Source organism: Ochotona curzoniae, unplaced genomic scaffold, assembly GCF_017591425.1.
Source record: "Ochotona curzoniae isolate NIBS_2020 unplaced genomic scaffold, NIBS_Ocur_1.0 contig_2210, whole genome shotgun sequence".
In the NCBI taxonomy this organism is placed as follows: domain Eukaryota; kingdom Metazoa; phylum Chordata; class Mammalia; order Lagomorpha; family Ochotonidae; genus Ochotona; species Ochotona curzoniae.
Genome location: NW_024465369.1, coordinates 53,045,939 through 53,061,071, shown reverse-complemented (window position 1 = coordinate 53,061,071; position 15,133 = coordinate 53,045,939). Strand labels below are relative to the sequence as shown.

At 38.6% G+C, this 15,133-nt stretch overlaps 1 protein-coding gene across 3 annotated transcripts in view; it reads left to right on the top strand.

Annotated features, from left to right (window-relative positions):
* The window catches only part of SF3B1 (splicing factor 3b subunit 1), a 39,661-nt gene extending 28,870 nt beyond the window's left edge, over positions 1 to 10,791 (top strand). For 2 of the 3 annotated variants that reach the window (XM_040971924.1, XM_040971925.1), the window contains 13 exons: positions 727 to 813; positions 929 to 1,199; positions 1,463 to 1,608; positions 1,705 to 1,851; positions 1,983 to 2,108; positions 2,528 to 2,749; positions 3,062 to 3,244; positions 3,329 to 3,440; positions 5,249 to 5,369; positions 5,655 to 5,786; positions 7,196 to 7,468; positions 9,807 to 10,023; positions 10,310 to 10,791. In XM_040971924.1, coding sequence (XP_040827858.1) covers positions 727 to 813; positions 929 to 1,199; positions 1,463 to 1,608; positions 1,705 to 1,851; positions 1,983 to 2,108; positions 2,528 to 2,749; positions 3,062 to 3,244; positions 3,329 to 3,440; positions 5,249 to 5,369; positions 5,655 to 5,786; positions 7,196 to 7,468; positions 9,807 to 10,023; positions 10,310 to 10,468 — 2,196 coding nt within the window. In that variant the 3' untranslated portion in view covers positions 10,469 to 10,791. Of the gene's footprint in view, positions 1 to 726; positions 814 to 928; positions 1,200 to 1,462; positions 1,609 to 1,704; positions 1,852 to 1,982; positions 2,109 to 2,527; positions 2,750 to 3,061; positions 3,245 to 3,328; positions 3,441 to 4,791; positions 4,862 to 5,248; positions 5,370 to 5,654; positions 5,787 to 7,195; positions 7,469 to 9,806; positions 10,024 to 10,309 lie in introns of those variants that run through there. The other variant, XR_005883024.1, reaches the window with a different exon arrangement.
* Positions 10,792 to 15,133: the final 4,342 nt, after the last annotated feature.

The window sequence follows — 15,133 nt, the reverse complement described above, 5'->3', positions numbered from 1 at the left end:
TCCACTGATTTACTCCCCAAGTTACCACAACGGCCTAAGTTGAGCCGAGCCAAGGAGTCAGGAGCCAAGAGCCAGGAGCTTCTTCTGGATCTCCCATGGGGGTGCAGGGTCCTGAGACTTTGGGCCATCCTTGACTGCTTTCCCAGACCACAAGCAGGGAGCTGGATGGGAAGTGGGACTGCTGGGATTAGAACCAGCGCCCATAGGGATTGTGAGGTATTCAAGTGAGGACTTTAGCTGCTAGACTACCACTCTGGGTCCTGAGGTAGTGTTTCTAAGCATTTACTGTTTTTACTTGTCAGTATGTATAAGAGAAATTTCATACTAGGTGATGTCTGTGATATTAAAATTTTAAAAATTCTGAGTGCACAGTAGCTGGTTGTATACAATTACAGTCGAAAGGGAAACTGTACACCTTGTAAAATGCTCAGTGCTAATTATTTTGACATCTATATTAGAGTGAGAATATGGATATATCTAACTTATACTATTTAGATTTAAAAGCTATCTTTGTTCTGATGGTAATTCTAAGTTTGTTTTTAAACTGTTAAGATATTAGTTTCTGTGAATAGTAATTATCAATTTCATCTTTATCTGGTATATGAATTTATATAACATTAATTTCCCACTTGATAAGCAAAATACTGGTAATTGAAGATTGCTGCCATTATGTGAGTGTAGTGACAGTAATTGGTGTAAAAATGTAGTTTGTTTTTCTCTTTTCAGATCCTCGTGGTCATTGAACCATTATTGATTGATGAAGATTACTATGCTAGAGTGGAAGGCCGAGAGATTATTTCTAATTTGGCGAAGGTATTTATTTACATTAAATTCCTAAGAGCTCGTACCTGTTGATGCGATTATTTTATTGTGGGAGTGAGTCGTTGAGGATTGGTGTGCTGATTCCTTATTATTTTTTGCCTTTTAGGCTGCTGGTCTGGCTACCATGATCTCTACCATGAGACCTGATATAGATAACATGGATGAATATGTCCGTAACACAACAGCCAGAGCGTTTGCTGTTGTAGCCTCTGCTCTGGGCATCCCTTCCTTATTGCCTTTCTTAAAAGCTGTATGTAAAAGCAAGAAGTCCTGGCAAGCAAGACACACTGGTATTAAGATTGTGCAGCAGATAGCTATTCTTATGGGCTGTGCTATCTTGCCACATCTCAGAAGTTTAGTTGAAATCATTGAACATGGTAAGCTGCAGTATAACTCTTTATGGGATAACTGTCCTGAAATTTGAGTTACTGGTTAAATTTAGCTATTTAAACCCATTTATTTTATGGTGAATCTTATGAAGTCAGCTAACTGGTATTAGTTCATATTGGTTTTTGCTTAATTTTATCTAATGTGAATAAGTTTTAATTTGGCTAAATGGTTAGAGCAAGCTAGACTGGATGACATTGTGGAAATTAGTCTGTGTTGTTGCATAGCTAAAAACCTATGACTGATTTTATAGGTCTTGTGGATGAGCAACAGAAAGTACGAACCATCAGTGCTTTGGCCATTGCTGCCTTAGCTGAGGCAGCAACTCCTTATGGTATTGAATCTTTTGACTCCGTTTTAAAGCCTCTGTGGAAGGGTATTCGCCAACATAGAGGAAAAGTAAGTACACCAGTTAGGTTCTTTTCTTTTCCTTACTATCCACTGAAATCAAGACAGTATAATCAAAATATATATATATTTTTTCTGCAAAAATAGGGTTTGGCCGCTTTCTTAAAAGCTATTGGATATCTCATTCCTCTCATGGATGCAGAATATGCCAACTACTACACTAGAGAAGTGATGTTAATTCTTATTCGAGAATTCCAGTCTCCTGATGAAGAGATGAAAAAAATTGTGCTGAAAGTAAGTTTTCCGACTTTACTTCATCCAAGCTGGGTTTGTTTTATACTCCAGGCTGTTCTGAGGCATTTAAAAAATACATATGTTACACCAGTACTATGTTTTGATTTATTACCATCTTTTTAACTTTTTAGGTGGTGAAACAGTGTTGTGGAACAGATGGTGTAGAAGCAAACTACATTAAGACAGAGATCCTTCCTCCTTTTTTTAAACACTTCTGGCAGCACAGAATGGCTTTGGATAGAAGAAATTACCGACAGGTAAACTTCAATTAAAAAAACCATGGTTTTAAAAATGTTTTATATAGTTCTTTAGTCTGTGCACATATTATTGCTGTTACTAAGTGGGAAGCTTATCTCAGCAGTTTATATATCTGATTGTGAAGCAGATAGATTGTAGTCCGTTGTCCATTTTGATTGGATTCTAGGGTGCATGCTCAAATTTGCCTAATAAAATCACTCACTGCTTTATGTGGCTATATGAAACATGAAGAGCCTTGATCTTTAGTTACTTTGATTTGTCCTTACAGATTACTTTTCTCGGAGTTTAGTAGAATAGAATTAACCATTCTCAGTATGTTTATTAGCTTTATAGCATATTTGGAGTATTTGGTTTTCGTAATATTGCTTTATTTTCTTGGTCTAGAAGTAGATTAAAAGTCTTTTCTTAAACTTTTTAGTTGGTTGATACTACTGTGGAATTGGCAAACAAAGTAGGTGCTGCTGAAATCATATCTAGGATTGTGGATGATCTGAAAGATGAAGCTGAACAGTACAGAAAAATGGTGATGGAGACAATTGAGAAAATCATGGGCAACTTGGGAGCAGCAGATATTGATCACAAACTTGAAGAACAACTGATTGATGGTATTCTTTATGCTTTCCAAGAACAGACCACAGAGGTAATGATAACTAATTATTGTGGCAGGTTGCCTGACTTTGATATCTATGGAAAAGGAATATTACTTTTCATGCAAATATTAATGAAATTATAAAATTTGGAGTAAGTTTTAAGACGTTTATATTCTTGTTTAGTTGATTGCTGAGAGATTTTTTTTTCTTAGATTTTATTTATTTTTTTAGATCAATAGATATTCAGGTTGTTGGAAAAGGTTTAAGTTGCTTCAGCGTATAGTTAAGCTGTCCAGTCAAGCAGTATTCTAGTGTTCAGAGAATGTGTTCTTTAACTTTTGTTTTGTTGTTTTTTGTTTTAGGATTCAGTGATGTTGAATGGATTTGGCACAGTAGTCAATGCTCTTGGCAAACGAGTCAAACCGTATTTGCCTCAGATCTGTGGTACAGTTTTATGGCGTTTAAATAACAAATCAGCCAAGGTTAGGCAGCAGGCAGCTGACTTGATTTCTAGGACCGCTGTTGTTATGAAGACTTGTCAAGAGGTAAACTCTGGTACCACTTTGTTATTGCCTCACTTTATTGTTTAATGTAAATAGTAATGTTTTACCATTATTCTTTCATTACAGGAAAAATTGATGGGGCATTTGGGTGTTGTTTTGTATGAGTATTTGGGTGAAGAGTACCCTGAAGTATTGGGCAGCATTCTTGGAGCGCTGAAGGCCATTGTAAATGTAATAGGTATGAAACTTGCTGGTCATGTGAGAATTGTTTTTTGTCTTGTCTTTCACTTTCTCTGGCTTTTTGAAAGTAGAACTTAGACTCACATTTAGGAATTGGGTGATTTTCATTATCTTTTTTTTTTTTTTTAACCTTCAGAGTTTAAGAAAGGGATGTCATCAATGTTGTCCTCCAAAAAGCCCATTTATATTTTCATTTAGAAAGAAAAAAGGGCAAGTTGAATATCTAAGAGAGATGTGGGAGTAGTCTTAACTCAAGAAACTTTGAAGTTGTGGGATATAGAACTCTAGTAGAACCAATGTGTCATGGTAGTTGGGGGAAGGCAACCTCAAAGTTGTCATTTGAACAAAATGATCATGTTTTCTTTAATCTTGAATTAGTAAGTTTTTATTATAGCAGACTTTTTACTTGCCATCAAGTTCAAGTGTCCTAACCAGTGAGAAAAGTGAGTTGATTAAGGTATTATCTCGTCTTTATTTATACTCAGGTCTTTTAAGATTATCCATTTAGCTTTCTCACCCAGTGGAAATGCAACAAATGATCTTGAGTATGGAGAGCAAAATTCTTACTCTTTTAGGGCAGTATGATGAAGCAAACAACTGGTTTCTTGGGCTTATTTTTTTTAAAGATTTATTTTTATTATTTTTTCATTGGAAAGGCGGATATACAGAGAGGAGAGACAGAGAGGAAGATCTTCCGTCCGATGATTCACTCCCCAAGTGAGCGCAACGGGCCGATACTATGCCGATCCGAAGCCAGGAGCCTCTTCCGGGTCTCCCGCGCGGGTGCAGGGTCCCAAAGCTTTGGGCCGTCCTCGACTGCTTTCCCAGGCCACAGGCAGGGAGCTGGAAGGGAAGCGGGGCTGCCGGGATTAGAACCGGCGCCCATATGGGATCCCGGGCGTGCAAGGCGAGGACTTAACCACTTGCGCCACCGCGCCGGGCCCATTCTTGGGCTTATTTTTAACTTACAGTTGAGCATAACTATTGCCAAGGGTAATTCCTGCAGTTGAGAGAATCTGAAATAATGTATCAGGGTGTCAAAATAACTGGCTGGAGTAGCCATAGCTTTGTGATTTTATTAAGAGATTTTTACACAATACAGATCGTTGAACTGTTGCATCTTTATATAATCCCCAGTTCAGCCCAGTCCAGTCCTCTATACTTGAAGATAATGATCTACTAAAAATCTGTGACTCAGCCACCTATGGGGCTTTGGTTTGCAGGGAGTTATAAACCATACTGTGTGTCAGGGAAATATGGGAAAGAAGCAATGGAGAGAAAATCAGAGCAAGTAGTTCTAGTTAGAGCAAGAGCCCCTGCCAGCTGCCTCCTTTTTTCTCTCTTCATAGGTGTAAATACCATCCAAGTATACCCTGCATTGCAGGGAGACTGGAGATCTGTTTGTTTTGCAGTTAAAGGGTAAGGGGGCCCTTTTGGAAAATTTTGCTTTAATTTACATGTCTACCTCTGGCTTATATTGTTGTGTATGGCCGGAACACAAGCTGTCCCCATATTTAAATGTCAGTGTACAAATACATTTTGGAACCAAATAGAAACTTTTTTTTTGTTACTGAGTATCCATCATTCTTTAAATCACTTCACTGATTTCTTTTATTTCTATGCATAATCAGAAATTGTTAATAAAAAGCTATAAAAACAGTTTTGAGTCTGGTCAGAATATGGGACTTTTTTTATAGGCAGCTATGAGTTTATGCCTAGTCATATATGTTACATTGCAAAGTCAAAGAAAAAATAAAGTTTTGCATTTCAAATGTTAATTGATAGTTTGTGACTTCTGTTAAATAGGTATGCATAAGATGACCCCACCAATTAAAGATTTGCTGCCTAGACTCACCCCCATCTTAAAGAACAGGCATGAAAAAGTACAGGAGAATTGTATTGATCTCGTTGGGCGTATTGCTGACAGGTATGTAAATTACCTACATATTTTAATAAATAATGTTTGTGGACTTAGTTACTTTATATTCAGATAGCAGAATTTGCTTAATGTTGCTGTTAGTGTTTCCAACCAGTTTTTGGTTTAGTTGGTGATGGAACCAGCAGTGTAGTTTTTCAGACTAAAGCAGCCTTTCTGCAGGATCAGTAACTTGTATTTAGTGCTTAAAATCTGTTAAATTTTTGTTTTGAAAATGGAATTTGCAGAATTGGCTTTCTAAAGGTTAATGTCACTCCTCATTTTGTTTTTAATTAGGGGAGCTGAGTATGTATCTGCAAGAGAATGGATGAGGATTTGCTTTGAGCTTTTAGAGCTCTTAAAAGCTCACAAAAAAGCTATTCGTAGAGCAACAGTCAACACATTTGGTTATATCGCAAAGGCTATTGGGTGAGTGTGATTTGCTTCTGTTTTTAAAATTACATTATAATATGGTGTTGAAAATGCATCTGTATCCTTAGAAATCTCCAACCATGGTCCTGAGAAATACTCTGGGAAAAGTTTAACTTTGTGCCAGTGTTTGAATTGCTTTCTTAAAACTTGTAATTGAACGAAAACATGAGAGGGCTTGAAGTTTGATTTATTCACATGTAATAAATTTTTCAGAGTAAAGCACTACTGTTTTTAGAATATTGTCAGATTTTTATTGGTCTCTTTTTATGATGTGATATAACTTAGAGACAAATAGGTTTTTTGTTTTTTTAAAGATTTATTTGAAAGGCAGAGTTGAGGGGAAAGAGATCGTTCCGTCTGCGGGTTCACTTCCCAAATGGACAGAGCGGCCAGAGCTGGGCCTGGTTTAGGCTAAAGCCAAGAGTTTCTTCCTGATCTCCCACGTTGGAGTGCAGGGGCCCAACCTCTTCTGCTGTTTTCCTAGCTGCGTTATCAAAGGAGCTGGATCAGAAATACTGCAGCCAGGACTTGAACGCCAGTGTCACTGGTGGCACTGTAATGCACTGTGGCACAATACTGGCCCCTGAGGCTAGTTCTTAATATCGAATTCATAGTATTACAGTGTAAAACTCATGTTAATGCCTTACCTGTGCTTGAAATATGGTTCTGTGATTAAGTCATAAACTTAACAGAATTATGGTTGCTCTGTGAGATTATGTGTAGGTGTTTGCCTCTCTGTCAAAACCAAACTAGGAGAAATAATAATTATGGAAAACTAGCCCCAATATAAATATGGGATTTAATGTATTAAAGAAATAGATGAGTCAGATTAGGTGAAATCCTCCCTAATACATATGAAATCTGATTTTTTAAAAGATTTATTTGTTTGAAAGACAGTTACTGAGAGATGGGGTGGCGAGGTGGAGGAAAAGCAGCGAAAGAGATTTGCATCCACTGATTGACTCCCCAAATGGCTGCAGTGGCTGGAGCTGGCCTGGTTTGAAGCCGGGAACCTGGGTCTCCCATGTGAATGCAGGGGCCCAAGTCCTCCACTGCTTTCTACAGCACACTAACAGGGAGTTGAATCAAAAGTAGAGCAGCCAGAACTTGAACCAGTGCCTGTGTATGATATCTGTACTGCGGGGGCTTTACCTGCCGTGCTGCAGTGCCAGGCTGTGTTTAAGTAAATGTATTTATAGTTCAGAAAATTAGAACATTTTGAAAGTTGGATTCAAAAGTGTTTCCATTTGAGTTAGTGTTTTTCTTTTAAATAGGAATTTTAATGTATATAATTTTAGGTGGAAGCATGCCAGAATTGCATTTTATCATTACTTATTCCATTCTGTACTGAAAAAATACTGATTTGTAATGTATTGGTGTGCTGACACATTTTTTCTCCTTCCCAGTCCTCATGATGTATTGGCTACACTTCTGAACAACCTCAAAGTTCAAGAAAGGCAAAACAGAGTTTGTACCACTGTAGCAATAGCTATTGTTGCAGAAACATGTTCACCCTTCACAGTACTCCCTGCCTTAATGAATGAATACAGAGTTCCTGAACTGAATGTTCAAAATGGAGTGTTAAAATCCCTTTCCTTCTTGTTTGAATATATTGGTGAAATGGGAAAAGACTACATTTATGCTGTAACACCATTACTTGAAGATGCGTTAATGGATAGGTAAGTGATATGAACTAAATGCATGATAGTAATTGTGATTTTTTTTCCCCTTCATTAAGAACTTACTGAAGTAATTAAGAAGTGTTGTGATATTGTTAAAGAAGAAATGTTAATAACTTGGGTTAAAAATTAATCAGATTAATAAGAGGAAATGATAAAGACTAGGTAATATGACAGAGATAGATCTTTATGGTTTTGGGGAGGGAGTTTGTTTTTAACAATTTATTTTGCTTGGAAAAATTTCGAAAGTTACAGAAAGAGGAGAAATGGGGAGAGAGATCATCCATCTACTGCTTTACTCCCCAAATGGCTACGATGGCCACAGGAGTTTCTTCTGTGTCTCCCACAAGGGTACAGGGTCCCTTGCAGGGGCAGAGGGAGCCATTCTTCAGTGTGCTCCCAAGCCATAAGCAGGGGGCTGGATTGGAAGTAGAGCATCTGGGACATGAACTGGCACACATAAGGATTGCTGGTACCGTAGGTGGAGACTTAGCCTATTATGCCAGGGTAGCAGCCCCTAAAGATGTTTTTCTTAAGCTTTCACATTTCTAAAGATGGCCTGCCAGAGCCACACTGTTTTCATTACAGATTACTGGTTTGGGTAACAATCAGTACAATATTACTCAGATTAATTGGACAGATTCCTAAGACAGTTTGCCATTTAGTCTGATGTGGCCTAAATACAAGAGTAGTTAGGTTCCCTATTCATGCTTTATGCTGTTTTTTTCTGTCAAGAGCCATTTGGATATTTATAATAATGTGCATGGTATATTTGTAACATTCTACATGTTATTTGTGCATAGATGCATAACTATACATTATATACACAAAATTGCCAGTGTAAAAACTAGTCTGCTAAAGATTTATTGAATTTCGAGTCCTGCCAGTTACCTTGGCAGGGCCGGATAAGGTGATTTCACTGGCCTGTAAGAATCTGCAGGCTGGGCTCTGCCCTTCCCTTGCTTAAAGGAGAGAGGAGGGTCTGTGCAGGAAGGGAAAGAGCTGTTTCACTGGCTTGATGTTTCTCAGAAAAGCTGTTACTTGAGTTCAGCCTTTTATGTTTTTTTTTTTTTAAAGTAACTTGAGTTCGATTACTTTTTATGTACAGACTAAAGGGACTCCTTGATGACTTTATAAGAATGATTCAACTAGAGTTGACTAGATACCGAAGTTAAATATGCAAGACACAGAGACAAAATAGAGATTGTGTTCTGTATGAGCTTGGCCCCCAGGAGCCAAAAGGGGACGAACCAACCTTGAAGTACATTCTGTAAACCGTGCTTGAGCTTTATAGGGTTACTGGTGTATGTAAGCCACATACACAATTAAAATTTATGTTCTGTGTACTAATAAGGTAATAATATAAAATACAAAAAAGTTACTGTTGGAAAATTTATTTTGTGAGAAATTACTACGAGTAGATATAAATTGAAAAGAATGTGATAGAGTAAGCATAAATCTTTTTTTTTTTTAAGATGTATTTATTTTTATTGCAAAGTCAGATATACAGAGAGTAGAGACAGGAAGATCTTCCATCTGCTGATTCATTCTCCAAGTGGCCTCAGTGGCCGGAACTATGCCAATCCAAAGCCAGGAGCCAGGAGCCTCTTCAGGGTTTCTCATGCAGATGTAGGATCCCAAAGCTTTGGGCCATCTTTGACTGCTTTCCCAGGTGACTAAGCAGGGAGCTGGATGGAAAGTATAGCTACTGGGATTAGAACCAGCTCCTATATGGGATCCTGTTGCATGCGAGGCGAGGATTTTAGCTGCTAGGCTACCACACCGAGCCCAAGCATAAATCGTTTTTTCTTACCCTTTTTTTTTTTAAAAAAGATTGTATTAAAAAAGCAGACATTAGAGAAGGAGAGACAGAGAAAGCCTTTCCATTCACTGGTTCATTCCCAGCTGGCCACAACAGCCAGAATTGAGCCATCTGAAGCCAGGAAACATGATTTTATTCTAGGTCTCCCATGTTTGAGCTATCCTCCGCTGCTTATCCAGGTAGGAAGCTGGATGGAAAGTGGAGCAGCTAGGACATAAACTGGCACCTCTATGGGATCCTGGTACTTGGAAGGGGAGGATTAGCCAATTGAGCGTTGCACTAGGCCTGTGAACTCATTTTTATACACATCACAAATTCCATACTGTTGTCTGATGCTGATATTCACTAAATTTGGTTAACCTAGGAGATGGTGTGTTATGTATGCTTGAAAGAATTGCTTCTCTTTTCTTCTCCAGAAATTGTCTTGCGTTTGTTTCTAAAAGGTTAGTGAATATTTCTGTAAAAAGCTAAGAAACTAAGACTATCTTACTCAAAAACTTTTCCTTTCTGTTACAGGGACCTTGTGCACAGGCAGACAGCTAGTGCAGTGGTACAGCACATGTCACTTGGAGTTTATGGATTTGGTTGTGAAGATTCACTGAACCACTTGTTGAACTATGTGTGGCCCAATGTGTTTGAGACTTCTCCTCACGTGATTCAGGCAGTTATGGGGGCTCTGGAGGGTCTAAGAGTTGCTATTGGCCCATGTAGAATGTTGCAGTATTGTTTACAGGTAAGTTGAGTTTTTTTGTTTACTTTTTTAATTAAAGATTTGTCAGAAAAGTGATTTTGTTTAACATTTTAAAGTCACTGTTACAGTTATCAATAGGATGTATTGTGCCACATAGGGGAACAATTAATGTGCTAAGGGGAAGTTTATGTTTTTATATTTGCCCATTATAATCTTGCCGGGTCTCCCCCTGCATGAGAATTAAATCATAGTTTTATAGTTTATTAATCATATTAAGGTTACATGTGTTCTTGAAAATTGTAACAAAACATCCTTTCAATTATTCCAGGGTCTGTTTCACCCAGCCCGGAAAGTCAGAGATGTGTATTGGAAAATTTACAACTCCATCTACATTGGTTCACAGGATGCTCTCATAGCACATTATCCAAGAATCTACAATGATGATAAGAACACTTACATTCGTTATGAACTTGACTATATCTTATAACTTTATTGTTTATTTTGTGTTTAATGCACAGCTATTTCACACCTTAAACTTGCTTCGATTTGGTGATATAAACTTAAACATTGCAGATCAGTGTAGAACTGGTCATAGAAGAAGAGCTAGAAATCCAGTAGCATGATTTTTAAATAACCTGTCTTTGTTTTTGATGTTAATAAGCGCCGGTAGTGACCAAGAACACAGTAATTACACATACTATACTGGAGGGATTTCATTTTTAATTCATCTTTATGAAGATTTAGAATTCATTCCTTGTGTTTAAAGGGAATGTTTAATTGAGAAATAAACATTTGTGTACAAAATGCTAATTTGTGTGTGTTTTTTGAATATGACTTGTAAAATGCAGACCTTTTATCAAAGTATTGGTTTGTGTAGGATAAGTGGCTTTCGTTTTCTGTTATCTGGTTTATAGAAATTAGCAGTATACAAAGTAAATAAAATGATGACATCTTTGTCAAAATTCCATTGTTCTGTTGGTGAGAGGAAGAGTAGCAGCTCTGGGGATATTCCTCCAAACTCACACGACGATTCTATCACCTTAGAAAAATAACACCTCTGTTGAATTGTCTTGAATAATACTTTGTACTTACATAGCACCTTTCATCTCTTGATTTTGCAAAATGCTTTTCAAGCATGTTTTTAAAAAGTGGCTTGGATCATGTCCAGCTCCTCCTGAGAGGTCTGTGTTTAGGAAGCATAGAGGGTGTGGTCTTTACTTCACAACTGCTTTATATATCGAGAATGAGACCAATTAAATAATGCTAATAGAGTAAGGCAGTGTGGCCTTTTTTCCTGAGTCAGTAACCACCACTCAGCAGTGTGCTCAGTAATAATTTTTGAGCCCCTTTGTTTATGTCCACTGTGCTTTAACTCCAGGGAGTGTAAAGATGCATATGATGTGCCCTAGTGTGGTATAATTAGAAAGGGGAAACACATCTCATTGCAGATTTTCTGTAGACTATGTTATGGAGTGGCAGCAGCTAAAATATCTGGGTTTTGTTTCATTTTGTGTTTAGTAATTATATAGATTGATTGCCAGTTCTAGAGGAACCAAGCGTTGAGGTAGCACTTAGCGTTTTTTAGTTTATTTGAAGCTTAATTGTGTGGCCCCAAATTTCTTAGCTTTAGACCTTTGACTACGCAGCCTGTTTTGTGTCTGTCTTAGTTCTGTGAATCCTAGAAGAGATTCTACAGTGTTAGTGTGTGATTTCTCTGCTACCTTAGGTTGGTATTAACACTTGGTAATAACTGCTGTTATTAACACTTTGAGCTTTTTGAAGACTAGATGAAAAAATAGATTACATTTGACTGACTTTTACAAAATTCATAATGTAGCATTGTGTTTTTTAGTGGAAAACTAGAGCAGAAATTTTGAAGCATTCTTTGTATTCTCAAATTTTGTAACTGCCCTCCACATGACTTTAAATATTGGCTCTTTTCTATAGTTGATGACAAAGGACATTCAGTAATTACTAATTATTGACAAATCATGTGAGGATAAGAGGCGAAGAGAGAAATGCTGAAGGGTTTGGACTAATAATTTGGACCAAATAGAGGCTTATAGATATCTGTATTGTCTTATGTGCTTGTTATTGCGTAGGGAAAGCATTTTGTGAAATAATTATTTGAGAGACGCTATGTGAACCTTTAGCTATCTTCTCAAACATCTTTTCTTTCGCACTTTGTTTTGGTGTCGCTTACAGCCAAACTTAAGCAGGGAGAAAAAAAATTAATGTTCTTAAGAGGACAGAGGGTGGGTTTTCTGTGGGCTTTTGTTTTTTCTTGTGGGCCATTGCCCTCTTATGGAATTAATCTCTGGCTGGATTTTTTTTCATATTGTATTTTTTAAATTTATTGTATGGTGCCCTGTGAGCATCAAGTACCTACCAGATGAATAAAACATTATATCTAAAGTCTTCTTAGACCAATTTTTGATTTTAATTGACTCTGTATTGTTATCACACTACACTCCATTGTGGTTTTGTTCTTTTAATCATGCTGAACTCCTTTCAACACAAGAGGATCTGATGCTGAAATCCAGGGAGCTTTATGCTTTATAAACTAGGAAAAGACACGTAGCTGAGTCAGTTCAATTGGCCTTTTGCTCCCAGTGACCCTCAATCCCACCAGGCCGAGGAGGCAAAGTTATAGTTCTTCCAGGATTGTTTTTTAACTTTGGCATCCTCAACATCTTGGGAGCTGCGCTGTGTGTTGCGGAGTGTTGAGCTGCATTCCTGACCTCAACCGGCCAGGTGCCAGTAACCTCCTTAACCCTAGCCCAAGTTGTGACAACCCAAAAGGTTTGCAAGGTGTGCTGTGAGGTCCCTTCAGAGCAGAATTCCTAGGTTGAGAACCACTAAGCAGCTTCAGAACATTGTCCAAATAGGACTTACACGTCTGTTAAAATCAAAGCATGTGTAAAGCAATAGCAGTTACTGCTTGGGACTAACTATACTGGAAACAGTTAACGTTGATTAATGCACCACCTGAGTGCTGGAGAAAGTAAGCCAGGAAAATGCAGAGAAACACCCTTGGGTCCTCTGTCTTGTGGCCTGGTTGGAGCCAGAACAGGCCAACCAAGTGTTTGGTTCGGATTGCTGTTCTCTGGGCCCAGTCTTCCACTAGCAGTGGCAGTACAGGGAGCTGGCACAGCCTCAAGACCTTTTTCTCTGAGAAATCATTTGGAGAGGAATCCATACAATTGAAGATGGCTTGGTGGAGCTTATGTGTTAGCAGGGTGGTCAAGATTTGTAGGCAAGAAGGCAGAGCAGTCCGTGTGTTCCTGGCATTTTAGCATTCCTTAGTAGTTCATTTTGTGGGTTGTAAAACAATGAATATGGATTGAACACATTGTACAGATAACTTATAACTCCAATACTATTTTAGAAGGAATTTTTAAGATGTAGCTTGTTTTTTTGTTGTTTGCTTTGTTTAAGATTTACTTATTTTCATTGGAAAGTCAAATTTAGAGAGAGGAGAGACAAAGGTCTACCATCCACTTTTTCACTCCCACAGCAGCTGGACCTGAACTGATCCGTAAGTTTTCTCTGGGTCTCCCACACAGGTGCAGCGTCCCAAGGCTTCGGACTGTCCTTTACTGCTTTCCCAGGCCACAAGCAGGGAGCTGGATGGGAAGTGGAGCTGCCGGGATACAACCCAGCACCTGGGATGCTTGTGCATGCAAGGCAAGGACTTTAGCCACTAGGCTACCAGGCTAGGCCCAGAAGAGGCAAGTCTGAAGTGTTACACCAAAGTATCTTAGTACTAGGAGCCATATGGGAATAGGAAAAACTGTTAGTGCTGGCATGCTGGAAGAACAGTTATAGTGAACACCTGTGTGTCTTCTGTCCATTTTAGCAATTGAAATTTTGTTGCGTTTGCAACTTGGTGCCAGAGAAATAGATTTAAGGAGAACTTGAAGGAGGCTGGCTAACAGCGAGGCAGGTGAGTTAAGTTTTTGATGAGGTGAAAAGGTAAGTCAGGTGCAATAGCACAGATAAAGGGGCTTTTCTTAGAAACGTATTTCCCTAAGAGGCAAGATGTAGGATATACACATGAGAAGTTCATCCACAATATTTCAGTTTCATGATGTGGGAATCGTTCTGTTGGTCATTGAAAAATAAGTAATAAGGGATGGAGGTGGAAGTGGTGCTAGGAATGCCACAGCAAAGAAGTTCAGCAAGGTCGCAAGACAGCTGCTTCCCTTTGTGAGAGGGAGGAGAGCATAATTAGGCAGCTTCAGGAGGATAGCACACTTGAGCTTGCAGGGAGGAAGATAAAATTGAAAGGGAAACGAAAAGCCTCAAGCTGTGGGATGGGGAGGCTGTTTACACTGAAAAACCTGAAGATGAGAGGACAAAAGGTCGTGGCCAAGTTCTTCAGAGCCAACTTCATACCTGCCTAAACTCGGCGTCCAGTGAGTACTTACTGAACATGGATACACATGCTGTGTACTTTTCCTGAGAGCCTCTAGTGGCCATTTTTTGTAAGCAATGACTATAACCAGTGACTATTCAACATCTGTTTCAAGTAGGAAATTGGCATGAATTGAGCTGTGCTTGGAGGAGGCTCTATCCCTAGTTCCTTTTCTTAATCCAGACCCAGCTTTCTGTAAAGAGTTTGTCTAGCAAGGATTTGCAGAGCAGAATTAGTTCAGCGCATTCATTTGGATTAAGTCACGGCCCACACTTGGCACACTCTTCCTTTCACACTAGTGTGCTGGGGCCCATGCCAGTCACCGCCTCAAAGCTCCTTAACCCTGGGCCAAAGAGCACGGACCTCTTGGGGAAAGCAGTGATGTCAGACTGATTCTACATGCTTCAGGTTGATTGATTGCTTCTTTGCCTAGGCTTCGAATCTTTAGTAGGAGACTAGAAGGTTTTAGAAAAAGTCTTGCTTAATCGCAGAGACTTCTAGACTATTGAGTTTTCAGGAGAGTTGATGACTCATGACACTTCCAGAGAGTGGCAGTTTGATTTGTGTGAGGAGTATCCTTTCATTTTCCATGATTTCTGTAAAATTTTAAGTTCCTTATTTTTAATACTGTTTATGTAGTTGAGAAATGGTGATTAGGGTGGGGAGAGTCAAAGAATGAGGAACATGATTGGGACAAACGTCAGTCTTGTTTTTCTCCTGTGTCTGCTGGGGCAG